Genomic DNA, 26,562 nt, shown 5'->3' with positions numbered 1-26,562 from the left:
AGTCTGTGTTTCATGTCGAGTCCTCTGAGTTACTAATCTGTTTTGATCTTCTAAATCATACCTTCATTTATTTGTTTGAAAAATTTGTTGACCACGTTTCCTGACTTTCTAGGCTGCCCAAAGTGATCTACAATTAGAAAATGTATATTTTAAAGATAAAAAAAATCATAATAAAACAAATCAAAATAAAAAAAAACATTATAAAGCAATATAAGAATATAAAACTACAGACATCTAAAAACAAAAAGGGATGTTATCAATCATCTGGTATACCTGATTTAGATCCCGAAGAGCATAAAACTAGGCAAAGCTTCAAAGGAAAAGCCAAGATTTAACACTTTTTGAAAGGTTTCATTATTCATCTACAACCTAGCATCCTCAGGGAGTCTATTCCACAATGTAGGGGATACTGTCATAAAAGTTCTTACTCCAAGACACAGTACCCATTAACCTGCCCCGATTGTGCAGCCAAAGGCGGAAACTGCATAATTTAGCTCGTTAATGCATATTTTACAATCTGACATAGAATCAACATTCCTGAAAGCTTTCACACCTCTAAATTCAGTCATTTTGTATAAAGCAGCAGGGTGCCTGCCTACCTTCAGTTTCAGCTCTCACTCTGCTCCTGCGCCAACTCCTCCCCTAACAAACAGCCTGCAGGGAACCTTTTTCTGTTAACCCCAGCACCCCCTTTCTTCTGTCCTGAAATTAACATTAAAAGGGGGGGGGGGTGTAGGGAGGTGATGTTGGAGTAGACATAGAAAGCAGTCAGAATATTTGATCCCGCAAAGATCTCTTCAATTCTTATCAAACCAAAAATTATTTTGATATAATTCCTGGATGGAGTGATCTCCCATTTAAAAAAAATAAATAAATAGAATTCATCTTTATATAAAGGTTCTTGCACATCCATATGCAATCATACACCGTTTACAAAGACCTGAATGTGTTTTGGAAGTCTGCAACTGCTGGTGTTCCACTGCTGGCAGAGTGCACATAATTTCTTTTAATGTAGTATTTATTAAACAGGATATTATAACAATATCACATTCCTCAAAAATTGCACACCCATATAACAGAAAGATTAAGAACTATGCAATAAAATATTGGAAGAAATTACAGCAACAATACAGCAATGCCTGTGATTTCATTTACCCCGCCCTCACCACCACCACCACTACTACCGTGTTTCCCCGAATATAAAACAGCGTCTTACTTTCTTTTTACCCCCAAAAGTCCCACTATGTCTTACTTTCAGGGTATGTCTTATATTGGAAAAAAAACCTGAGTGACGTCACAGCATGTGACTGCCTTGAGCGCCGAAAGCAGCCGGCAGCGGCAGCCGAAAGCAGCCGACAGCGGCGAAAGCAGCCGGCTCCTCCGCCTGGATGAATGAATTCATTCACTGCCGCAGCCCCCACCGGCAGCCCCCACCGCCGAATCGCAGGGGTCGCACAGGCGCTGTGGGCCTGTGCGCGCATTCATTCACTGCCGGTGGGGGCTGCCAAGGCAGCCCCCACCGGCAGTGAATGAATGCGCGCCTGTGCGACCCGGCCTAGATTTAACACGCGACCACCCGCCCCCCCCCCCCCCCCCCCCCCGCCGCCGCCGCCACCTGGAACAAGCGCCCACCCGCCCGCGGCCTAGATTTAACACGCGACCACCCGGCTCCCGCCGCCAGCCGCCTGGACCCACGCGGCCCTCCGACAGGTATTTAAAAATAATTTTTTTTTTGAAATGACAGGTACGTCTTACTTTCGGGGGATGTGTTACATTAGCCGACCCCCCTAAAATTCCCACTACGTCTTACTATCAGGGGTGTCTTACTATCGGGGAAACACGGTACCTCTCTACTTATCCCCCACCCCCCTGTCCTGCTAGTTCAGTATCTTGAGGGATTTTTAAGCAGAGGCATAAATTCCCCAACAACATACTCACAACGTGGTATTAAACAGCTTGCAGAACTCATTTTTTTTAAATATGTGAAAAAATGTTTTTAAATTATCAAGAGCAGACATCACCTGTATATGCTTCCCCATAATTGCTTGTCATATGCCCCCCTAGTTGTAGTATTAACCCCACCTCTCTCAGGTATGAGTATTAACCACCAATGTAAGTCTGTACTTTATTACCTTTTCATACACCATTCTCAGATTATCCCTTCTGTGCTTCCAGCCAGATATTATATAAAGCCCCAAGTTTTTTCAAACTTCGGAATCCTGTCATGGATATAGGCCGTTAGCTTATACATGGTAAAAACTATTTATTATTATTATTATTTATTTATTTAACATTTCTTATATACCGATATCCGTTCGCACATCATATCAGTTCACAGTGAACATAAAACTTTGGGCATTGCCCTTACATATAACAAATAAAGATGGTGAACTCAGTAACATATAGATAATCTTCGGGAGGAGCCCTTAGATATAACAAGCATCAATGGGGAGATGCTGATTATAATAATTATAACTAGAACTAGAACTAGAAAACAAATCAAGGAATCAAAATACTACTAAAATTGATGTTAATTCTAATGTGACTGCATCCTCACTCTAGACTCCAAAATCGAAACACCCAAGAGCCCACGTTTCGACGGATTCTGCTGCCTGCTTCAAGGGTTACCAATCAATTTGACTGGGACGACCATTCCCTGAATGTTGCTCTGCCACCCGTTTCAGGGATTACCAATCGATTCAACGGCGACAAAACCTTATCTCAGTGTTTGTTTCATCATACAGGTGAAATGCCATAAGGGGTTGCATGTCAAATTAAAGATGCCCCCAACCAATAAATGGGTAGTGGATAATAAATTCAAAAAAGCCCCCCTGTGATACGTTGGGAGTGTAGACATTTGCCAACGTGAATAACTCCCCTGTATTACCACTTTCAAAATAAAAAAAAAAAAAAAAAAAATCTCCCATTGGTATCTTAGATCACGGCTTTAACATCAATAATCAAGTGACTTGCAAATAAGATCTCCATCCTGCCATACTTATTTTTCATAGTGGAGGCATAATATTAGTTAGGGAATGCTTTAGATACCATCAACCTCTCATTTCTCACCCTTAAATGTATTTCCTAACAGAAGATAATGTTTTCTCTAGAGCCTTCTGCCTCTTTCATCAGCAGTTTTCTTTTAATAGGAAAGTTCAACCCTTTCACATTCATGGACATCATTTTTGTTAGAACCTTTTATCAATATGTTCCATTAGTCCCTGTTCTCCATATATGCACATACATGACCAACATATACCCTACATCCATGACCTTCTCAGTCACACTACCATGCTTCACCAGCCCCACCCCATCCCCCATTGGTGTGTAGACCCCATCCTGTCAAGCAATTCTACCTTAAGCTCTTTTCATAGCTCCATATAAAGAGAATAAGAACAGCAAGGAAAAAAGAAGACATAAACATATGTATTATGCTACCCCAATATAGTCACATTAGATGTCCAACATCCGCTGGCGTTCCTTCAGACACTCACCGCTCCTGGTGAAGAGGGGTTTCCTGACTACTTCCATAGTCTTCTTCCTGTACCGGGTACTCTCTGCCACTTGGGCTGTTCATTCTTCCTCCTTGGCAATGGGTCCGTGTTTTCTCTCAGTTTCCTTAATGGCACAGTCACTCCCTCACTGCACAGGAGCAATGCTGCTGCTGCCACTGTTTTCACTTTAGCTGATTTGCCTTGGATTGAAAAGTGAAGCCCAAAAGGAAATAACCATTGGTATCTTATTTCCTCTTTTTTTTTTTTTTTTTTTTTAAATATAGATGATTCCTTTAAATTGCAGCGTTTCCTTACAGTAATAGGAGAAATATCCTGGAACACCTCCACAAATTGATCTTTCTAATTAATTTTACCCATTTTATAGGTTAACTGTGCCACTTCTTCTTTTACAGCAAGGCTGTGGAAACAAACCACGATATCCTGAAGAAAGTTGCCTCTTGGCGCCCCTAAGGCTCTATGGGCTCTGTCCCACTTGATTATAGGCAGTTCCTCCATCAGACTCCAGAATTGTGGTACAAATGCTGGTGACTGTTTGAAAACAATCCGTATTCCCTGGTGCCTCTTGAACCCTTCAGAAACTGAGAATCGAAAGGCACAACCCTGTTCTCAAGGTCATCCAACCTCTCATCCAGCTCCTGCGCCATTTTCGCCATACCAGCAACCAATTCATAACACGTGTTAAGATCAGTGGCCTGAATACCCAAGCGCGTCTCTCTTCCACTGTCCTGCTGAGATATGTGACGTCTCCTTGCAGCTCTGTCACCATAGCTCCAAACTCCAGTTTAATCACAGCTATATCCTGGGCACTTCAAAAAACCCACTGCAAAAAATCTGCACAGGTAGGCATGCTCTCATCGTCCCCTCCACTTGCTGCCCTGTCAGAAACGCAGCCTACCTCTGCGTCACACTGTCCGCCTCTTCTCTTGCCTCCGGACCTGCCGCTCTCGCAACTTTGTGGTTTGCGAGGGAAAACTGCTTAAGGTCAAGTTTTCTTTTGTGCCTTCGCCCAAGCCTGCGTGTCTCACGCAGGCTTGGGTGTGGGGTTCTTAAACACTGCAATTGCAAACGATTGTGAAGTGAGGCTAGAGCTCTGGAATTAAGCCGCCATCAACCAGGGTGACATCACTTCCTCCCCTGAGAGGGCATAAATTTAATTCATAGAAGCTTTGATTATTAGCACTCCTGCTGACAAGTTTCAACTTATACTAATTCAACTTCTTTTTGTATCTGTTACGATGTGTCCAATATATGTTCACATATCTTTCTGTGTAATTAACAGAATGACGTACTACTGATGCTAAGGGCATTTTTAGCATACAGAATCTCATATGCTTGGAAAAATAAAGACTTTCTCAAGATAGAAAGGATGGTTGCAATATTTCATTTTAAAACATAAGTGACATGTCAGTTAAAGTTTGTAACATGTCTTAACTTGATAACCTTTTTTGAACTTGATATATTTTTTATTTGTATATAGTTTTAAATATTGTTTAAAAACAATTTGAAGGTTTTTAATAATAATAAAAAAATGACCTGCATAGTCAGAGGTGTGAATCTTTATGCAAAAGTATGCAAATTTGCAATATAATTGCAGAATTTTGAAAAATCTGCCACAGAATTTGCTGTCTCTTACCATAGAATCTTGACACATCTGCTGCAGGAAAACGGGGACTTTACTCTAAGCTTGGTTTTCCTTAGAACTTTAAAAACTGGTATCAGTAAAAACACCCCCTATTAGAATGCAAATCCTTCTGGGGAGCATGCCAAATCAACATAAATTGTGGTTGAATTATTATTTCTCAGGGTATGGATGGTATTTGCCTGCCTTTCATGAAGTTTTGTTGTAGGTTAGACAGAAGCAGGCCTTCCTTTCACTAATTATTTATTTATTTATTTATTTATTTAGCATTTGTTTATATACCGAGGTACAGCTGACAATGCCTTCACTCCGGTTTACATTACAACGAACCAGTTACATTTGAATTCATAACATTAAAACAGATTGAAACAGAGTATTAACTTAGTAAAAGTTAACAAGTACATTGAACATTAGATAAGACTGTATGCAGTGCTTGAAGTTGACGGTTGAAGCCGTTAATGAGAAAGACGGTTTCTGCAAGTCGGGCGAGAGTCAGAAGGATTGTTGGAATAAAAAGGGGGCGAGAGGTGGATATGAAAAAGGTTTTATGCTCTGTTATCATTGGGTGAACAGTCATTGTAAGACTGTGAGAGTAGCCATTCTTTAAGTTCCTTTTTAAAGGATTTAAGATTTTCTTGTGAATTGAGGTGTAGAGGTAAAGAGTTCCATAATTTTGGGCCGACTATAGAGATGGCTCTATTTCTGGTGGAGGAAAGTTTGGCTTGTGGTAATGAAGGGACATCCAGCTGAATTTTATATGTAGATCTTGTTGTACGTGATGATTTATGCAGATGTATAATATTGTCCAGGGCAGTGAAGTCTGCTTTGTGAATTGTCTTATGTAGAATTGTGATGACTTTGTACTCTATTCTTTTTTTAACAGGAAGCCACTGTAAGTTGTGGAGTACTGGGGATATATGGTCGGATTTTCTTTTACCAGTCAGGACTCTGGCAGCTGCATTTTGGAGTAACTGCAGTGGTCTTAAGGTTGCATTGGGAAGGCCAATTAGAAGGGAGTTGCAGTAGTCAATACTGGAGAAGATGAGGGTTTGAAGAACGGTTCTGAAATCCCGGGGGTGAAGCAGCGGTTTAAGGTGTTTGAGTATTTGAATTTTGAAGAAGCCTTCTTTTGTTTTTGCTGCGATGTGTTTTTTAAGATTTAGCTCATTATCTAGCCAGAAACCCAGATCTTTAACGTTGTCTTTGAGTTGAATTTGAATGTTGTCAAATTGGAAGGGAGGAGTGTATGTTATACCAGAGTTTTTCCTTGTAATTAGTATACATTCTGTTTTGCTCATATTTAAGCATAATTTTAGGTTGTTTAGTAGTTTTCGTATTGCTTCAAGGTGTGAGGCTGCTTTTGACATTGATTCTTCTAAAGACGAAGTAATGGGAATGAGAAGTTGTATGTCATCAGCATACATGTAGAAAATGATGTTAAGGCTAGTTAAAAGATGGCATAAAGGAAGAAGGTAGATATTAAAGAGAATGGGTGATAAAGCTGACCCTTGAGGAACTCCAGTATCCAGAGGGATGGCCACAGATGAAAAGCTGTTGTAGGAAACTTTGAAAAATCTGTTTTTAAGGAAAGAGGAAAACCAGTTAAGGGTTTTTCCAGCGAGACCGATGGATTCCAGACTAAAAATAAGCCTTTTGTGGTCCACTGTGTCAAAGGCTGCTGACAAATCGAGGAGGATCAGAAGGTGATCTAGTTTGTTATCGAGGCCTCTTAATAAGGTGTCAGAAAGATTGAGTAGAAGGGTTTCTGTACTGAGGTTTTTTCTAAAGCCGTGTTGTGTGGGAAATAGAATATTATGGTCATCAAGGTGTTCGTTTAGTTGTTTCAGAACCGCCTTTTCTGTCAATTTGGCAAAGAGGGGAAGGTTTGATATTGGGCGGTAGTTGTTTAAATCTTCTGGGTTGAGGTTTTTTTTCTTAAGTAGTGGCGTGATAGCGATTTTTAGTTTGGTAGGAAGCTCACCCTCAATAAGAGATTTGTTGATGATTGCTGCTATTGTTGGGGCTATGGGATGAGCGATTTCCTTTAGAGCTCGGGTTGGGATGGTGTCCATGTCATGACGTGCAGGGTTTATTTTTTTCAGCATTTTCTCAGTTTCCAAGTTGGAGATGGGATTGAATTCAAGCCAAGGACTTATGTTTAATAAAGGATGCTTTTCTATGATTGATGGGGTGTTGAAGGCGTCAGTAATTTTTGAAATTTTGTTCTTAAAGAAGATAGCTAAGTCTTGGCTTAAATTTTTTGTTGTGGTGGGATTGTGATTGTTGTTTTCGGCGATGAGGTTGTTTACTATGTTGAACAATGATTTAGATTTGTTGGCTGAGTTATTTATTTTTTTGCTGTAGTAATCACGTTTCGTGTTCAGGATGGTTTTTTTGTAGGCGGCTAGATGTGTGCGGTATTTCTGCTGTAATAATGGCTGTTTGGTTTTTTGCCACTCTTTTTCGATTTTCCTGAGAGCCGTTTTCATATTTTTAAGAGTGGTGTTAAACCAGGGGTTTTGTTGTTCTCTTTTGTTCCTTAGACGTTTGATTTTCTCTGGGTTAATGTTGTTAGCGGTTTCTTCAGTAATTTGAAACCAGGATTGGATGGCGTTATTTATGTTAGAGAGGTCGAGATTAGAAAGCTGATGACCCAGTTCTTGCAGGAGAAGATCAGATTGAAAAGGAGGTCGGTATTTGAAGAAATTTTGTGTATCCTTTGAGTAGGTTGGATTGTTGGAATTTATTTGAGTCTTACATAGTAGAAGATGGTGGTTAGACCATGGAACTGGGCTATGGGAAATGGTGGTATTAGAGAAGTAGTTATTAGTAAAAATTAGGTCTAAAGTATGACCTGCTTTGTGAGTGGGGTTATGCACTTGAAGGGAGCAGTTTAAGCTTGAAAGCATGTCAATAAGGGTTTGGCAATTTAGAGATCTTGGGTTGACATCTATATGAAGGTTGAAGTCACCAAGAATGATTGTAGGTTTTTTCAAATTAATATAGGTAGAAAGGAACTCGAGCAGTGGAGAGATGTTGCTATCAAGAAGCTTAGGTGGGCAGTAGACAAGGCAGATTTGTAGATTTGGTGAGTCAAAGAGTGCAACTTCGAATTGTTTTGGGAGATTATGTGGGATCATTTTCAATGAAAAATGTTTTTTGATAAGTAGGAGAAGACCGCCTCCTCTTCGGTAATTACGAGGGATTGAGAAAGTGTCATAGGCATTGTTGTCAAGTTGGTTCAGAATGACTTGATCGGTGTTTTTGAACCAGGATTCTGTAATGACGATGAAGTCAGGGTTTTTTTCTTGTAATATGTCTGATATTAACATGCATTTTTTGGTTAATGATTGAGCATTAATGAGAAGAAAGGTGAGGCAAAGTAAGTTTTTGTTATTTTTCATAAGTGGGATGTTTATAAGGTGTTTGTGACTATTGTGACTATTGTGGAGATGAGGGTTAAGTGGTTTCTCCATCTTATGAGTGCTTGTGCTAGATGTTTAGCGAACTCTGTGTTGAATGCTGGAAGTTGAATAAGGTTGACTGAAGTCCGGTTGGGGAGTGCTGGGTGCTGGTTGAGGATGACTGAGGTCTGGATGAGTAGTGCTGGATGCTGATTGAGGTTGATTGAAGGTCGGGCTGAGGAGTGCTGGATGCTGATTGAGGTTGATTGACGGTCAGGCTGAGGAGTGCTGGGTGCTGGTTGATGATGACTGAGGTCTGGATGAGGAGTGCTGGGTGCTGGTTGATGATGACTGAGGTCTGGATGAGGAGTGTTGGGTGCTGGTTGATGATTACTTATGGGCTGATACAGTAAAGTCGCCGGTGCGCACGGTTCAGTATTTAAATTAGGTCCAGCGGTAGATCTGGGTAAAAGGAGGCGCTAGGGACACTAGCGTGTCCCTAGTGCCTCCTTTTTGACAGGAGCAGCGGCTGTCAGCGGGTTTGACAGCCGACGCTTAATTTTGCCGGCGTCGGTTCTCGAGCCCGCTGACAGCCACGGGCTCGGAAACCGGACGCTGGCAAAATTGAGCGTCTGGTTTTCTGCCCGACAGCCGCGGGCCGAATTCAATTTTTTTATTTACTTTTTTTACTCTTCGGGACCTCCGACTTAATACCGCTATGATATTAAGTTGGAGGGTGCACAGAAAAGCAGGTTTTACTGCTTTTCTGTGCACTTTCCCAGTGCCGGAAGAAATTAGCACCGACCTTTGGGTTGGCGCAAATTTCTGAAAGTAAAATGTGCGGCTTGGCTGCACATTTTACTTTCCGTATCCCGCGCGCATACCTAATAGGGCCATCAACATGCATTTGCATGTTGAGGGCACTATTAGGTGCCGCGGGTTGAACGCGCGTTTTCCTCCCCTTACTGAATAAGGGGTAAGGGAAAACCCGCGTCCAATAGCAGGCTAACAGTGCACTCCGTCGGACTAACTAAAAAAAAAAAAAAAGACAATATACCTTTTAGAACTGCATCTGTGTTCTCTCTCTCCCTCCTCCTGACATTCATATGCACTTTGTATTGTTGTCAGCTACAATGTGACATGGGCATTGGAGGCTTATAGAAATTAATCTTCAAATTTCAATTATTTTCTAAAACAACACACAAGAGTTATCTGTATTCCTTAGAGCCCTAAAATGAATGACAATATATTTCATTTTCTATACTTCGTAATCTGAGATTCCTTTTCCAAGTATTTCTCATTGTTAAGCAATTTGCATAAAGAGCTCCTTATCATACAAGCTGGCCCCCTCTCAGCAATAACTCAAGCTAGCCAAAAGCCATCCTAAAAACTTTGAGAGACACAGACTGGGGCTTGAGAGCAGACCTGAAAGGGTCTACTGAGGAATGCTAAATGACCATTAAACATATAGTAGCATATCAGGGATAGCAGATCCCACTGCACTCTTTGTCTTATTAACAGAAGCACACAATGCATGACGAGGCCAATTTTCATAACTATTAGCTGGTTGCAAAGTCTGTGGAGACATGTTATCTGTGGACCTTGCACCAGTTCTCGAAGGGAAAGTATGCATGTACTTTCTCTTTTGAAAACTGCTTAGAGAAACAGAACCCACAGAGGATTGCACCTGCTTTTTCAATGGATTATTTTTCTCTGCAAAGTTCACGTGGTTGCCTCCCTGATCCTAGCGTGCCTCTGAGCCCATCTGCTTTTCCCACAGGTAACAACATGCACGCTTTTAATCCCCCGCACACACTTTCATCTGTGTATAGGGTGAAAAGTTTTTAGACAGCCTGTGTACCCAAGAAAATTACATTTTCAGAATTACCCTTGAAAAGATCTGCAATCAGCTGTGTGAGTGTAGTAACTATTAAAACAGCTCATTCCCAGTCAACAGGTGGCAGTCTTCCTTCACAAGCTATCAGAAGATCTAGCTGATTCATAGGGGAAACTGTTTTAGGAAAGGAGAAACCTCATGGCAAAAAGGCACATGATAAATATTTCAGGAGCATAAATCTGTTCTGCTTCAGGGGGCATACTTGGAAAGTGAAGTCTCAAAGTGATGCCAGCTTATCGAGTAAGATATTTAGGTCTTTCTCTTGGATAGAGTCAGCAAGGGCTGTGCAATGCTAAATACTGTTTTGTGCTCATCTTTTTTATTTATTTTTAATAGAATGCTTTTATTTTTCTTTTTAAAAAAAAATGTATTTTAATTTTAGGCCCCCAAGCAAGAACAATCCTAATGCAGTCAAGTTTACCCCAAGCTCAGCTGGCTACAATATGGTAACTAACTTTTTTATTTACATATTTAAATGTAAAATCTTTTCTTCTCACTCAGAGGGAAGCTACTTTCTTTGCAGCATGTAGATCACTTTTATTGGCCAATGAAGCAATCTAAGTGTTAAAACATGGTGCACTAGATTTCAGCGCAAAGTTTTAACACTCAGATTAACAATTTTTTTAATGTCTGATGCAGCAAGCTAATGATATGCTAGTGCATCGTGAGTTAAAACAGCATGTTACCTTTAAAATGTGCGTTGGCCTGGGGGGGCGTCCCTGTCAGGGTTGCTGACTTATCTGGCTATCTGGCGAGTTTTCCTGCTGCCACTTAGCCGGATAAGTCAGTACTTACCTGGCTCAGAGTCGCCACTACCTAATCAGATAAGTACTTAATGCGACTAAATAATGGCAACCAGATATCTGAAAAAGTTGCCAGATAGCCAGATAAATCAGTACTTAAGAACATAAGATCAAGCCATACTGGGTCAGACTAAGGGTCCATCAAGCCCAGCATCCTGTTTCCAACAGATGCCAAACCAGGTCACAAGAACCTGGCAAGTACCCAAATACTAAGTAAATCCCATTATACTGCTGCCAGCAATTGCAATGACTATTTATTTATCAAGTCAACCCGATCAATAGAAGTCAATGGACCTTTCCTCCAAGATCCTATCCAAACCTTTTTTAAACCCAGCTACACTGGATTTAAAAAAGTGGATGCCTCCACTTAGCTGAGTAAGTCATTACAAGTACAAGACTAAGCAGAGCTGAGGGGAGCAAAGGCTTGTCAATGGGGTCCTGGGCTGAGTTACAGAGACATCTAAACAGAATAAGTCCCTTTTTTTCCCTTCTGTTTTTTACCTATTTTAGTGCCAGCGCAGTAGCACTGAAAACTTAACTCCATCTCTGACCTGGAGATTTTGATTTCATGTGAGAAGAGGAAAGGATGTAATGGTTGGAGCTTGAGCTGAAATCTTACCTCCTGAGACTCTGTATCAGTCTATGCTTCAGTTCTGATTCTGGCTTTGTCACTCACGCTGTGTGACCCTGGGCATGTTGCTTTTTCTCCTTGCATCTTAATTCACTCAGCTTTATGCTGGAGTGGTTAGGCAGGGCAGTGTCAGCATAGTCACTCTGTCAAGGTACATTTGCTGTAATAAATAGCTGCCAGAAAGAGATCTTCAAAATTTGGAGCACCGATGGGATGCTTAAAATATAGGAAATATTTTTTTCTAAGAGGTTTATAATACTATGTTATTGTACTGTACATCTACAGCACATATTTCAACATAGCTTCTGAGTTGACAAAGGAGTGCTAATTTAAACAATTCATTTATTGTAGTCAAACATTTCCAGCATCATGGAACTCTGCCTCTTTCCATGAGCAGTGCCACTGAGCAGCACTGTGCTAGATCTAATTGGTGAACAGTGGTAAAGGCCAGGTCTGACTTTTAGTTGCTAAATGTTGGATTTTTCAAAAACAATTAGACATACACTACACACACCCTAATAAATGTGTCCCTAAAGGAACCAGTAAAAGTAGACAATACTTTGTAAGATGGAGTGGAAATTTCTTAATTCTTCTGTGAAACTGTAACAGCATGCTACTTTATCTTATGGTCTGCATGTAAAAATAAGTTTCTGTTGTAACAAATTCCAAATTATTGACAATATGATTTCTTTACTCTGCAACAGGAATCTTTCAGATATAGATCAAGATGGGAAGCTCACAGCAGAAGAATTTATCCTGGCTATGCACTTAATTGATGTGGCTATGTCTGGTCAGTCTTTGCCCCCTGTACTGCCTCCTGAGTACATCCCGCCATCCTTCAGGTAAGGTGCTTTGTTTCAAGAAAAACACAATCATGCATTTTGGGAAGGCAAAATCCAAAGGCCAAATACATTTTTTTGTAGGTGAAGAACTAGCAAACAGGAAAGAAACCTCTCTGATGATCTCAGAGTAGCCAGTTTGTGTGAAAAAGCAGCTAGGAAAGTTAATGGCATATTTGTGCACATAAACTGGTCAATGCAATATCCGTGCAGGAAAAGCAGGCACTCATAATTGAGCACCCGCTTTCCTAACATGCACCCATCCAAAGCAAAAAAAAAAACCGCCACAATTTGGAATTAATGTTGAGGCATTTGCAGAGGAGACCACCTCACAGACTTGTTCTTATAAGAGTTGACCCAGGGGGGAGGGGGGGGAATTTATACACATATATTAAATAACAATAGACTGTTTAGTCAATGTTGTTTATTAGCACATCACTCCAGACAAATAGACTAAACCGTCTATTTGTCTGGAGTGATGTGCCAGCGATATAGTAGTTTGTATCCATTTTCTATATGTGCGGCGGATATATCAGGCCCTTACCCATAGTTTGAAAAATATTTGTCCATGTGGCCTCCGATAAGGTATCTGGTATGTCTCGTTCCCAGGCACGCAGATGTGTATATTGATAGTTAGGTTGCCCAACAAGCAATAAGTATAGTTTGGATATGATGTCCCACCTTATCAGCTTGTCTGCATATACCTTCAAAAGTCGAGATACCCTGTGCAAGATCAGTAACTACCATCTGGCTATTGAGAACATGCCTGATCTGTAGGTAGGAAAACACTTCTCTATGCGGCAGTTGGTATCTATGTTGAAGGGTCTCAAAAGGTATCATACCCCCTGGATCCCATAAATGTTCAAGTTTAAATATTCCCTTATTTTTCCAGCTGCTAAAAGCTGATGATTGATGACACGGGCTAAATAGATTATTATGAAAGATATGAGAGCTGTGAAAATAGATCTTGGGGCCTACTAACATGTTCTTCCAGCGCGAGCAAATAGTGTATGTGGCCTGAATTGTATCATGGAAGGTTGATAACCTGTCGCCATGAAGATTTTGGTTGCCACACCAAAGCAGACAGTGGCATAGAACAAAGTATGGCCTGTTCCAATTTCACCCATAGCTGTTGTTTACCCTGCTTATGCCAATCAATAATCGCTTTAAGGTGAGCTGCTGAATGATACCAGTGCAAATTAGGGACTCCCATACCACCTTGCTTTTTTGGCAAAAATATTTTTTTCGCTACTCTCGGTTGCTTTCCTTTCCATATAAATTTGAGAAGTCGCTTCTGCCATTTTTCTTTCATTTTTGGCGATAAAACAATTGGGAGTGATTGAAAAAGGTACAGGAGCCTGGGTAAAACATTTGTTTTAAGTACTGCAATTCTGCCCACCCAGGATATATGGTACCGATCCCATTCCTCCAGATTTTTGTAGATCTTTTCCAGTAGAGGTGGATAATTTAATTGGAACAAATCATCTTGACATCCTATGTATATCCCAAGGTACTTGATCTTAGACTTGGTCCATCGGAAGGGGTGGGTTTCTTTTTAGGCTATCTACTACTGTGTCCAGAACTGAAATATTAAGAATTTCTGATTTTTCCCAGTTTTATTTTAAAACCAGAAATGTTAGTGAAATTCGTTATCTCTTGACAAATAGCTGGCAGAGAATTGAGAAGGTCAGTGGTAGTAAATAAAATATCGTCACAAACAATGATAATTTGGAAGAAAAATGTCCCTCCTGAATGCAAGCTATCTGATCATTATGCCTGATCCTACGTGTGAATGATTCTAAAAATAGCGCAAAGAGGAGGTGTGAGAGAGGACATCCCTGCCCCTTCTGATGGGGAAAGTATTGGAATCCCTGCTCCTTCTGATGGGGAAAGTATTGGAATAGCCCCCGTTAACTTTTCAGTAGGCTAGTGGAGCTTCATATAGTTTCTTAATCCATCCAATAAAATAATCTCCTATCTGAAATGTTTGTAGTGTTTTGGAAGAGAAAAGGCCAATGAACATAATCAAATGCTTTTTATGCATCTACTGCTAATAGCAAGCACAGGGTGTTATGATGCTTAGACCACCAGATGGAATTGACTGTTTTACGGAAGTTGTCTGCCATACGACCTGGAATAAATCCCGATTGATCAGGATGTATCAGTTCTGGCAGAATGGAATTCAATCTATTAGTCAGAATTTTGGCTAGGATTTTCATATCTAGATTTATTAAGGATATTAGCGTTGGGTCTCGGCCAGGTTGGCCAGGATGGTTATTCCCGCTGTATTTGTTGTCGATGAGTTTGCCCCTGTAGACCTTAAAGAGTTAAATACTTGAACTAACATGGGTATTAGCTGTTTTTTAGCATATTTTATGTAAAAGGCAGCTGTGTAGCCGTCCAATCCTGGGGATTTACCTGTTTTTAAACTTTTGATAGCCCAAGCTACTTCCACCCCAGAAATTTCTTTATCTAACATGTCCCGTTGGGACTGTTATATCTGAGGTAATGAAGCTTTAAGTAAATATGTGTTGATCTGTTCCTTGTTTATTGCATTGTCGGTTGCGTAGAGCTCTGTATAAAAACGCAAAAAGCGTGGTCTAATTTCGCTATTTGTCGTTCATCTTTTATTTTGACTGTTATTGAGGGAACGTCGTACCTTTAGTTTACGTGCTAGTTGCTTCCCTGCTTTGTTACCTCCCTCATAATGAGTTTGTTTTAATAACTCTAGGCGCTGAGCAATTGCTGCTGCTTCTAATGCTTCCAATTGTCGTCTACATTGATTTAGCCTAGTCAGTGTGCTAGCAGACCCTGTGCATTTGTGTCCCTACTAATTGGTGAATCTTTGCCAGTAATTTTCTCTTTTCAGCTTCTTTCATTTTTTTTAACATGAGTCGCCCTAGCAATTATCTTCCCCTGAGCACAGCTTTTAAGCAGTCCCATAAAATCATTGGTGTGACCTCACCGTTATCATTCTGTTCTAGATATTCCTGTATATCCCTCTTAAGTGTCAAAGAGAATGCCTCATCATCTATTAAACTTTCATTAAGTTTCCAGTATTGAGTACCTTTATCATAATGGGCTACCTGCAATGTAAATCCTATGGGTACATGATCAGACCAAGTGTTAGAATCTATATATGGTCTAACAACACTGTTTGTTAGCTTTATCTACTAAAAGTAAATCAATCCTGGAGTATGATTTGATGTGCCCTTGAAAAATATGTAAAGTTTCTAGATGTGGGGTTATATACCCTCCATGAATCGAGTAGTCCTTGCCTTGTTAGGAAAGCTTTAAATATATTTCTATCCTTACTTGAAGTAGACTCTTGCCCAGGGGTGGGCAATTCCAGTCCTCGAGGGCTGCAAACCAGTCGGGTTTTCAGGATATCCTTAATGAATATGCATGAGAGAGACCTGCATACACACTGCCTCAGTGGTATGCAAATCTATTTCATGCATATTCATTAGGGGTATCTTGAAAACCCGACTGGTTTGCAGCCCTCGAGGACCGGACTTGCCCACCCCTGCTCTTGCCCCTTAGAGTTGTCAATGTGTGTGTTAGCTGTCAAATTGAGATCTCCTCCTATTATCAGCAACCTACGGAGTGCTGTTCTATTACAGTTTCCAATTTTTTAAAGAATAATCCTTGATTAATATTAGGTGCATAAATATTTTAAAAAGTATAGTTTGTGCCTCCTGAGGTGATTGTGAGTAATAAATATCTACCCTCGGGATCATAAATGCAAGCCTGCTGTTCAAAAATTATATCTTTATGAATGAGAACCCCCACTCCCGTGTATTTGCTTGTTTTTGTACATGCCGCCCAATATTGATGAGGGAAAATAGCAGATTTCATCATATGTTCATGTCTGCGTTTGAGATGGGATTCCTGAATAAAAGCTATTTAGGTACGGCGTTGTTTTAATTCAGAAAACAGAAATTGGCGTTTTCTATGCGAGTTTAGTCCCTTAACATTAAGGGACATTATTTGCAATTCAGTCATTAATAGATCTTACAGACAAACTATATACCTGTCATGAAGAAAGACACCACCCTGGTTTACCACCCGTATCTCCTTATATCGCCCGATACCATAGTAACTTAGAGAGTAAATTTGTTCCATATTTCTACTAAGACTGAAACTGAGACACCCCCCCCCCCCCCCCGTCGACTTCCAAATATTTCTTAACACCACTGACCCTTGTAGGTTTTCTCCCACTATACCTATTTCCCCGGCATACAAGCCCACACCCTGTGGTCTGTTCGCCATTTCAGGAGAGGAATCTGTCATCCCACACACACACCCCCTTTTCAACATTTTTTAACATCTAATTTACTGTAAACTCCCTATAATGGAAACATTACCCAGATTGTTACTCCAACAGTACTGGATGCTCTCAGCATTCCACGACGACCTGCCCAATTAGACTTTTAATGCTTCCCCCATAGTGAAATGTCCAAACAGAAACTTATGAATCCGGGTGCATTCAAGTGTCAAACTATGGCTGTGCCCCGTCCTCTGGATTGCAGCACAGTCTACGTCCACCTTTGGGGACCCTCTGCCATCGTGGACCTTCTTCCCAGCGATGGACCAGTTGTCCAGCTGTTATAATGGCCTCGAAGCCTGAATATCCAGCCTCCTTTAGTATTGTAGCCCCTTCTTGCGCGGTTTTGATCCTGTGAAAATTTCCTTTTAAGGTAAAGCCAAGTCCACATGGAAATTGCCAGCAATATCGGATATTGTCTTTTTTTTTTTTTTTTGAAATTTGACAATTTTTATTAGCTGCACAACACACAAAGCCAGGTCATGGCGCACAAGTCAGCCAAACAAATTGTGTAACCAGCAATGAAACAAACAGTACACTGCCCCCCCCCCCACCCCACCCCCCTCCCCCCACCAAGGAGTCTCAGTCCAAGCAAAAAGTCCATTGGTCCGAGGCAATAGGCTGGGAAAGAAAAGTTAAATACAGCAAAACAGCAAGGCAGTGAACCAGTATCAACTAAGAACAACTATTCAGTATAAAGTTAAAAAAACATGGAAAAATAAAAAGAAGCAAAAAGAAAGGATAGGAATGCAAGGGATCCCACAGTCTATAGCTACTAAAAGTGCTAAGGAAGCCCTCCCCAATCACTGGGCAGGGGAAGAACCAATACCTAGGTCACACCCACCAGAAACAGTGCGTGGCTAGGAGCCACCCAAAAAGGTAATAAAAGGTTTCCATGCCTTAGTAAAGGCTGGAAGGCGGTGATGCTTAGTAGCTGTCAGAGAAGCTAGCTTATAAAAATTGTGAAGCTTCGCCTGAATCTCCGGCAGTGTGGGCACACGGGCAGATTTCCAACATGCAGCAATAAGGCTGCGGGAAGCAATGAACAGCTGGACACAGAAACGCCAATACAAGTTAGGGATAGTTTCTGGAAATATATGCAACAGCGCAATCGCTGCCGAAGGCGATAAAGCGATGTCCAGAAGAGTGCTTAGCCAGGCAAAAACCTCCTGCCATAGCCCAACCAGTGTGGGGCAAGACCACCATATATGCAGGTATGTGCCAGTCTGGCCACAGTTACGCCAACAATGATCACCAAGGTGAGGATAAAACTTATGGAGTTTAGCAGGGGTGTGATACCAACGGTATATCATTTTGAAACAATTTTCCTGTAATTGTGCCGATATCGAACAGCGCCTGGCCGACAGCAGCACCGCATTCCAACCCTCGTCACCCAACTGCATCTGTAAATCAGCCTCCCACTGTGAAACAAAGGAGCACTGACCGATCCCCTGGTGAAAAAACATTTGATACAATTTCGAGATTACCCCCCGAAGCGAGTCACTATAAGTACAATAGGTTTCAAACAGAGAGCGTCCCGGGCGTAAAGAATGAGTTCCCTGCAAAGCCCTAATGAAATGCACAACCTGGGCATACACAAGAAAGTTGGGGGAGGGGAGACTGTGCTTAGCCGTAAGCTGCTCTAAAGCAAGGAAACCCTCTTGAGATAAAAAGTGACCAATAGTGAGTATGCCCCTCTCCCTCCATGGCTGGAAGTGAGGAGACAAGTGCCCCGGAGTAAAATTCCCATTATGAGCGAGGGAAGACTGATAAAAATATTTATACATCCCAACTAGTGGTATACGGGACTGTCCCCAGATACGTAGGGTGGTTTCCAGGGCCCAAGGGATACAGCGTACAGGGCGCCATGTAGACCGAGGTTGCCACGGCATGGCTGTAAGAGCCATGGGGCCTACCATAGCTTGTTCTATAAGCACCCACTGTTTGGGAGAGCACGAGCGGTGAAGATCTATCAGGGCCTTAAGTTGCGCAGCGCGGTAATACCAGAGAATATTAAGTACTCCCAAGCCCCCCTGCAATTTGGGTAAGTAAAGAACCGCCCGTGCAAGCCGAGGAGGTCGCCGGCGCCAAATGAAGTCAAAGATGCGCTTTTGCCAAGTGCGAAGGAGGGGGGGAGAGAGGTACACAGGAAGGGAGGAGAACAAGTAAAGGAATTTAGGCAATGTGTTCATTTTAATAATGGCAATCCTGCCCAACCAGGAATACAACCCCTTATTCCAGCGACTTAAATCAGTAAATATCTTATCCAGGAGAGGCTGATAATTCAGTCGATATAAGTCAGGGAGTTGGGAGGATATTCTGACACCTAAATACTTAATGTGGTGTTTAGCCCATTTGAACGGGAAATGGCCCTTCAGGGCATGTACATCATCAGGACTCAAGTTAATATTAAGCAGCTCAGATTTGTCAAAGTTGATCTTCAGACTGGAAACAGCACTATAGCGACCTAGTTCCCGAATAGCCTCCTGGAGAGACGATCGGGGATTCGTCAGCATTAACAGCACATCGTCTGCAAACAGGGATAGTTTGTACTGAGCGGCACCCAATTCAACACCCTTAATGTCCAGGGAATCACGAATTGTGGTAGCAAGAGGTTCTAGGTATATCGCAAATAAAAGGGGGGAGAGAGGACACCCCTGCCTAGTGCCCCTGCCAATGTCAAAAGCAGGCCCATATCCATTATTCACCTTCACCCGCGCCCTGGGACGGTCATATAAGCGCTGGATCCATTGACAGAAACCTGGCCCAATGGCCATCCTCTGCAAGGTCATAAATAAAAAAGGCCAATGGACCAGGTCAAAAGCTTTTTCCGCATCTAAAGAAAGCAGAACTGCCGGTTCTTTCTGCCGATGGACCCACCACACAAGATCCAGCACCTTTCTAATGTTGTTGGCCGCCATGCGGTTCGGAACAAAGCCCACTTGGTCATTGTGAACCAAATTCGGGAGATACCGATTTAAACGAAGCGCTAGAATGCGGGCCAGGAGCTTGAGGTCAACATTTATGAGGGAGATAGGCCTATAAGAGGCACATTGAATGGGATCCCGCCCTGGCTTAGCCAAAACAGTAATACCCGCAACATTCGCCTGGGGCGCTAACTTCCCCTCTGCCCGGAGGCTATTGAAGAATTGCGCCAATGGCCCTACAAGGACAGAAGCACATCTCTTATAGTAAACCCCCGACAGACCATCCAGGCCGGGCGCCTTACCAGGTTTAAGGGATTTAATAGCCGCCAAGGTTTCCTCCTCCGTTATAGGAGCGTCTAGTGCTTCCCGTTGGGGAGATGTGAGACTCGGTAAAGTAACCCCCTTCAGGTAGTCTTCTATGCTATCAGGATGGATGGACCCATCAGAACTATACAATTGCCCATAGAAGGCGGTGAATGCATCCCTAATGTCAGTAGAGGCCGTTAGTACCTCAGCCTTATCATTCTTAATTTTGGGGATAATGGTAGAGGCATGTCTGGCTTTAAGACTGCGGGCCAAGAATCTCCCAGCCTTGTTTCCCCCCTCATAATAGGCCTGTTTCGTAATGTCTAAAGCATGCAGCAGTCGGGCATTATCTAGAGTGTAGAGTTCGGATTTGGCTGCTAATAACTTCTGATAGCAACGAGAGGACAGCGTGCGCATATGGTCCTGGGTGAGTTCCTGAATTTTGTGCACTAAAAGTCGCCTGGCTTGTTCCCTCCGACGCTTACATGCCGCCGCTCGGGAGAGTAAGAGGCCTCTAGCATAAGCCTTGGAACAATCCCATATGATACCGGGGTTTACCTCGGGGTCAGTATTGAAATCAAAATATTCCTGTAATTGGGGTAGTAGCTGTTGGACAAAGGAAGCATCCTGGAGCAATGACTCATTTAGTCGCCAAAAGCGCTCACCCTGATCTCCGTCGCTCATATCCACCTCCAGCAAAATAGGGGCATGGTCTGACCATGAAATGGCGTCAATTTCAGTCCTGCGCACCCTATTGCCCAATTGTTTATCAATTAAAAAATAATCGATACGAGAGTAGCTGTCATGAGGGGCAGAATAAAAAGAGTACGAGCGAGACTTAGGGTAACGATGCCTCCAGATGTCCATTAAGGACCAGTCAGTAATCAAGGATTTGAGTCGCTTACGCAACCCCGGAGGAGTATGGGACTGCTGCCGTGAGTTGTCAAGCTCTTGCTGTAAGGTGATGTTAAAATCCCCCCCTAAAATGATATGCCCCTCGGCATGTTCTAAAAGCACGCCTCCCAGTTCCGACAAAAAGATATCCCGCTCCCTATTTGGGCCATAAATAGAAACCAGAGTATACACCCGGTTAGTTACCCGGATCTTCAGTAGGAGGTAACGCCCGTTAGGATCAGCAATATGGGAAATGTATTCAAACACTAGAGTCGCTGCTAGTAGAATTCCCGTGCCCGTAAACTTACCGCCCACCCCACAGCCAGCGTGATAAACATGTGGGTGAGTTCGTTGTGCCAATAAATGGCTATGTCTATTCTTGAGGTGAGTTTCCTGCACATAGATTATATCTGCCCGTTGATGTTGGAGTTCCTGTTTAAACAGGAATCTCTTCCTATAGGAATTTAGTCCCTTGACATTCAGTGACACTATTTTAACCATAAGAAATAGCGGAAAACAAAAAAATTAGCCAAAGGAGATACTGGCCATGTAGGAGACTGATGAACCAATCCAGCAATATGCAACAATGAGAAAGAAAAAAGCGAAACCCCCTGCCCCAAAGCCAAAAAACCCAGCCAAACATAGATATATATACCTCCCCTAGAGACTCCTTCGGATAAAGGTGGGAAATCAGTGACGTCCGCTTCCACCCTCCGCGGACCATTTCCCATGGGGTATAGAGAAACAACGCTCCGGCTGATAGTCAGCAACTCCCCCCCCCCCCCCCCCCAAAGCTCCCCGCAGAAAGCAGCAGGAAAGAAACATTGTAGATAACGGTAGACAGCATAAGAATAAAGGGCCTACAGCCCACCCTATAACCGGGCATAAAAATAGCAAATGTGGGTGGCCAGAACCACCGGAACCAAGTCAGGTCAGCATAACCTAACAGGAACAGCCGCGACGCGGCACTAGAAAAGAAAATTCTGTTAGAGAGACAACACCGCCCTCACAGTAAAACAAGGGCCCAGGTAGATAAAAGTCTCAGCCTGTGTTCGCTGGAGTCCCGCTTGCCGGCGTGTGCTGTCTGCGAAGGCGTCCTCGGCCTGCTTCAGGTCGTTTCCATCTCGGCGTGGCATCCATCCGAGTCGACTTATGGGCAGCCGGTTCCGCAGTAAACGTAATCTCTAACCCCGCCTCCTGAAATACTTGCGCGGCGTCTTCCAGCGTTTTGAGTCTATAAGTAGTCCCTTTGCATTGAAATTGTAGGGCAAAAGGAAATGTCCATCGATATTTGATCCCTGCACTCCGAAGGGCTCCAGTCACTTCCCGTAATTGGTAACGCTTTTGGAGTGTGGAAGATGCCAGGTCACTAAATACAGTAACGGTGTTGGTCTCCCATGTCCAATTGGGGAGAGAACGAGCCGCTGCCATTACCTCCTCCTTCTGTCGAAAATTAAGAAATTTAAGCACTAGATCCCTAGGCTGATTATTCTGTCTTTGGCCCAAGGCTCTATGAGCCCGCTCCAATTCAATAACCGTGTCCGCTCTCGCCGCGCTCGAGGGAGTCAGAGCTTCATCAAGAAGTGCTTTGCAAATGGCCACCGCCGTGGCCATGCTGTCCTTATAAGTATCAATTTCAGGCACCCCTCAAATCCGGAGATTAGAGCGCCTAGAGCGGTTCTCGAGGTCCTCTAGCTTGTCGGACATCACCTCTATAGTTTGGCGAAATTGAGCAGTTTGCTGATTTAAAGTGTCCAAATTAGCGCTCTGATTGTCGGCGCGTACATCCAGGTCGTCCACGCGGTTCCCGACCGCGTTTAAGTCTTCTCGCAATTCACCCATGCGTTCCTGTAGCTCCGACTTATAGCTTTTAAGGTCAGCTCGAATTTCACAAAACCAATTCCTGATTTCAGAGCGTGTAGGTATATCTGGGTGAAGGCTTCCCAAAGCAGGCTCAGTCGTGGGGCTCGGCCCGGAACCCGCATCCGCAGGCGCCTCTAATTCAGCCCGCTGCTGGCAGGCCTGTGCGTCATCGTCCTCCGGGACGAGCATGTCAGCCACTTTACTGAAGGAAAATTGCTTCAGGTCGGTAGCCCGTTTCCTCGCAGCCATCCTGTGTGATCCTGCAGCTAATCGCCCGGGTCCTAAGTAAGAAAAGTCCTCGCCATCCACAAATTATTAGCAAAATAGGAGCCTTGGGAGGGAGCACGAGCCCCTATGCGACCATCCGCTAGCGCTGCTCACGAGCGCCCCGATATTGTCTTTTTTTAGTGCTTCAGTAATACGTTACATTTCCTGGCGCTTACGGATAGTGACTGGGACTAGATCCGCAAAAATTATGTCATGTCCCTCCCAAGACCATGAAGTGTGTTTTCGGGCAGCAGTTGCAATTTTATCTTTTAAAGTGAAATCATGATACCTTACAATAATATCCCTGGGGCGATTACCTTGGCAGGCTCCCAGGGTCCTATGCACTCTATTTTGATTTCACTGATGTTAGCCAGCTCGTGGTCATCTGGGGATGTTAACAGCATGGCGCTGATTTTCACCACTACATTCTGACAGTCCTGGTATTATGCAATTTCAGGTATGCCTCGGAATCGAAGATTTTGCTGTCGGCACCTGTTTTCTAGGTCCTCGACTTTGTCTGATAGAGCGTCCAGTTCTGTTTGCATTTTATAGCGATCTTCTTGGGCCATTTTGATATTGTCTGTGAGAGCCTCCGCTCTGGTTTCAACCTCAAAGAGATGGCGGTCATTTTCTGCTATCTCCTCTTTAATATCTGCAATAGTGATCATGATATCCCGTTTGTGATATTTTAAGTCTTGCCATAATTCTGTAAACCAGCGTTTCAGTTCTGATCTGGTCGGCATTTCATCGTCAAACGAGGGTGAGTCATCTGGCTGCTCGTTCTAAGATAAGTCCTCCTCAAGCACCGCCATTTGAGAAAGGCCTGTTTGTTTCCTCTGCTCTTGTTTTTATAGGAGAATTTTCGTAGATCTGCCGATTTTCCATCGTATCGACATCGGAGGTTGTCAGTCCCAGGCTGCGCTATGTTTTTGTGGTCTTGTGAAAGCTGATGTGGGAGATTTACAAAGATTTGATGGGTGTGTGGATCGGGAGCCCAGATTTAGTCAGCCATCTGCGCCGATGACATCACTCCTCTCCTGCAGCCTGCATTTCTGAGGGAGAGGGTCTGTCGGAGGCTCCGGTGACCGCGAGAGGCAGGCACCATTGTTCGGGTTCTCCCCCAAGGGTTTCTGTGAAGCGCCGATGTGCGGACTGCGGCAAGCCTCTGATTTCCTCCAACGCAGGAACGGCAGTCATTTTGGCTCCTCCGGCATTTCGGTCTGTTCAGACAGACAATGGGGGAGATTTGCCTCTGCATCTTTCTCTGGCCCACCTGACCACGATAGAGGGTCTGGGGGGGGGGGGGGGCAGATGAGGCAGTGCACTTAGATCTGCCAGTGCCTGCATCCACAGAGACTGTGCCCTCACAGCTCTCTCAGGCTCCTCAGGCCTTTTCTGCTGATTTTGTTCTCCTGCTGCATGATGCATATTTAGCTCAGCAGGCAGGTTTGGGTAGCCAGTTTCACCCTCTAGGGGGTCAGAGAGGCACTCCAGGGCCTGAGCAGTCCCGATATTGGAACCCTCTGCTGGGACAGCATGTGCGGCATCCTAGATTTGCTGCGGCAGACTTGGATGACTCAGTTGGGTCTCAGGGGGACCCTGGGACACAGGAGGTCTTGTTGCAGGATCAGGTTATCGATCCAGATGACTTCAGCATATCTCAAGGAGACGATCTAGATAATCTTCCAGTCTCAGGGGGTGATGACCCTAAAGTGTTCTGCTTGTTCCGGAAGGAGGAGTTAGGCCCTTTGATTCCTCAGGTTTTGAAGGAACTAGGGCTGAAATTCCCACAGGAAGATTCAGATATGGAAGGTGCGGATCCAGTTCTGGATGGGCTTTAGGCTTTTCTCTATCATGAGTTGGTGAAAATGTTGGTGGATTGAGAATGAGGAGAGCCTGACTCTGGCTTGAGAGTGGGAAAGGCCCCATTCTTGATTTAAAACGGATAAATGTGGTGCTAAAGGTCCCGAGATTTTGAATGGAAACTTTGCAGTCGGTAACTGCAGCTGTGTGCAAGGGATGAGTTCCTGGCTTCTTTGGATCTGACAGAGGCCTACCTACATATCACCAGTGGTTCCTGAGATTCATGGTACTGGATCAGCATTTCCAGTTTCAGGCTCTCCCCTTTGGGCTGGCCACGGCACCCTGCACGTTCACCAAGGTAATGGTGGTGGTGGCGGCGGCCACATTGCGGTGCAAGGGGGTCCTGGTGCATCCTTATCTAGACGATTAGCTCATCAGAGCAAAGTCGGAAGTAGCTTGTGTTACGGTGATGCAGAAGGTAATCATTACCCTAGAATCTCTAGGCTAGGTGGTGAATTTGGCAATGAGCCAGCTGATCCCATCTCTGACTCTAGACTACTTGGGGACTCTGTTCGACATGCTGAAGGGCAAGGTGTACCTCTAGGAGGAGAGAGCCTGCAAGTTACAGACATAAGTTCAGCGTCTGTTGGCTTTGCATGTTCCCAGAGCTTGGGAGTTTTTGCAGGTTCTCGGCTCGATGGCCTCAGCGCTGGAGTTGGTGCCGTGGGCTTTTGCGCATATAACACCGCTACAGAAAGCTCTGTTGGCACAGTGGAATCAGTTGTCAGAGTTTCATATGTCCATCTCACTCAGTGGTCATGCATGGGACAGTCTGGCTTAGTGGTTGCAGTCGTCCAATCTGGTCGTGGGGTCGATCTGGAGGTCCTGGATTGGGTAATTCTTATTACCGATATCATTCTTTCTGGTTGGGGAGCAGTATGTCAGCAACAATTGGCCCAGGGCATTTGGTTGGTGGAAGAAGCCTCTTGGTCTATCAATCGCTTAGAGACCAGAGCAGTGCAGTTAGCGTTGCTGCTTGTTCTACCTTTGGTTCAAGGCCTCTAACTGAGGGTCTTGTTGGACAATGCAACAACCATGGCATATATCAATCAGCAGAGAGGAACCAAGAGTCATGCAGTGGCCCAGGAGGCTCAGGAATTAATTCCTTGGGTGGAGCAGCATTTGATTCATATAGCAGCATCTCATATCACAGGGGTCTCAAACGTTCAAGCGGATTTTCTAAGTCGCAAAACGCTAGATCCAAGGAAGTGGGAGTTGTCCAAGGCAGCGATGCAGCTCATCCAAAAGAGGTGGGGCTGTCCCCATGTGGATCTAATAGCGACACATCTGAACGTAACGGCATCTCGTTTTTTCACTTGAAAACGGGAGTACGGAGCCGAAGGAGTCGACGATCTGGTAATACCCTGGCCTCGGGGATGGTTCTTTA

General features: G+C 43.6%; 1 protein-coding gene across 5 annotated transcripts in view; it reads left to right on the top strand.

The window, feature by feature from the left end:
* The window catches only part of ITSN1 (intersectin 1), a 520,117-nt gene that overhangs the window by 163,683 nt on the left and 329,872 nt on the right, over positions 1-26,562 (top strand). For all 5 annotated transcript variants that reach the window (XM_029603536.1, XM_029603539.1, XM_029603538.1 and 2 more), the window contains 2 exons: positions 10,838-10,901; positions 12,594-12,731. In XM_029603536.1, the coding sequence (XP_029459396.1) occupies positions 10,838-10,901; positions 12,594-12,731 (202 nt within the window). The remainder of the gene's footprint in view (positions 1-10,837; positions 10,902-12,593; positions 12,732-26,562) is intronic.

Source organism: Rhinatrema bivittatum, chromosome 5 (genome assembly GCF_901001135.1).
Source record: "Rhinatrema bivittatum chromosome 5, aRhiBiv1.1, whole genome shotgun sequence".
Classification (NCBI taxonomy): domain Eukaryota; kingdom Metazoa; phylum Chordata; class Amphibia; order Gymnophiona; family Rhinatrematidae; genus Rhinatrema; species Rhinatrema bivittatum.
The sequence above is the reverse complement of the archived record's forward strand: the minus strand, read 5'-3'. Positions and strand labels throughout refer to the sequence as shown.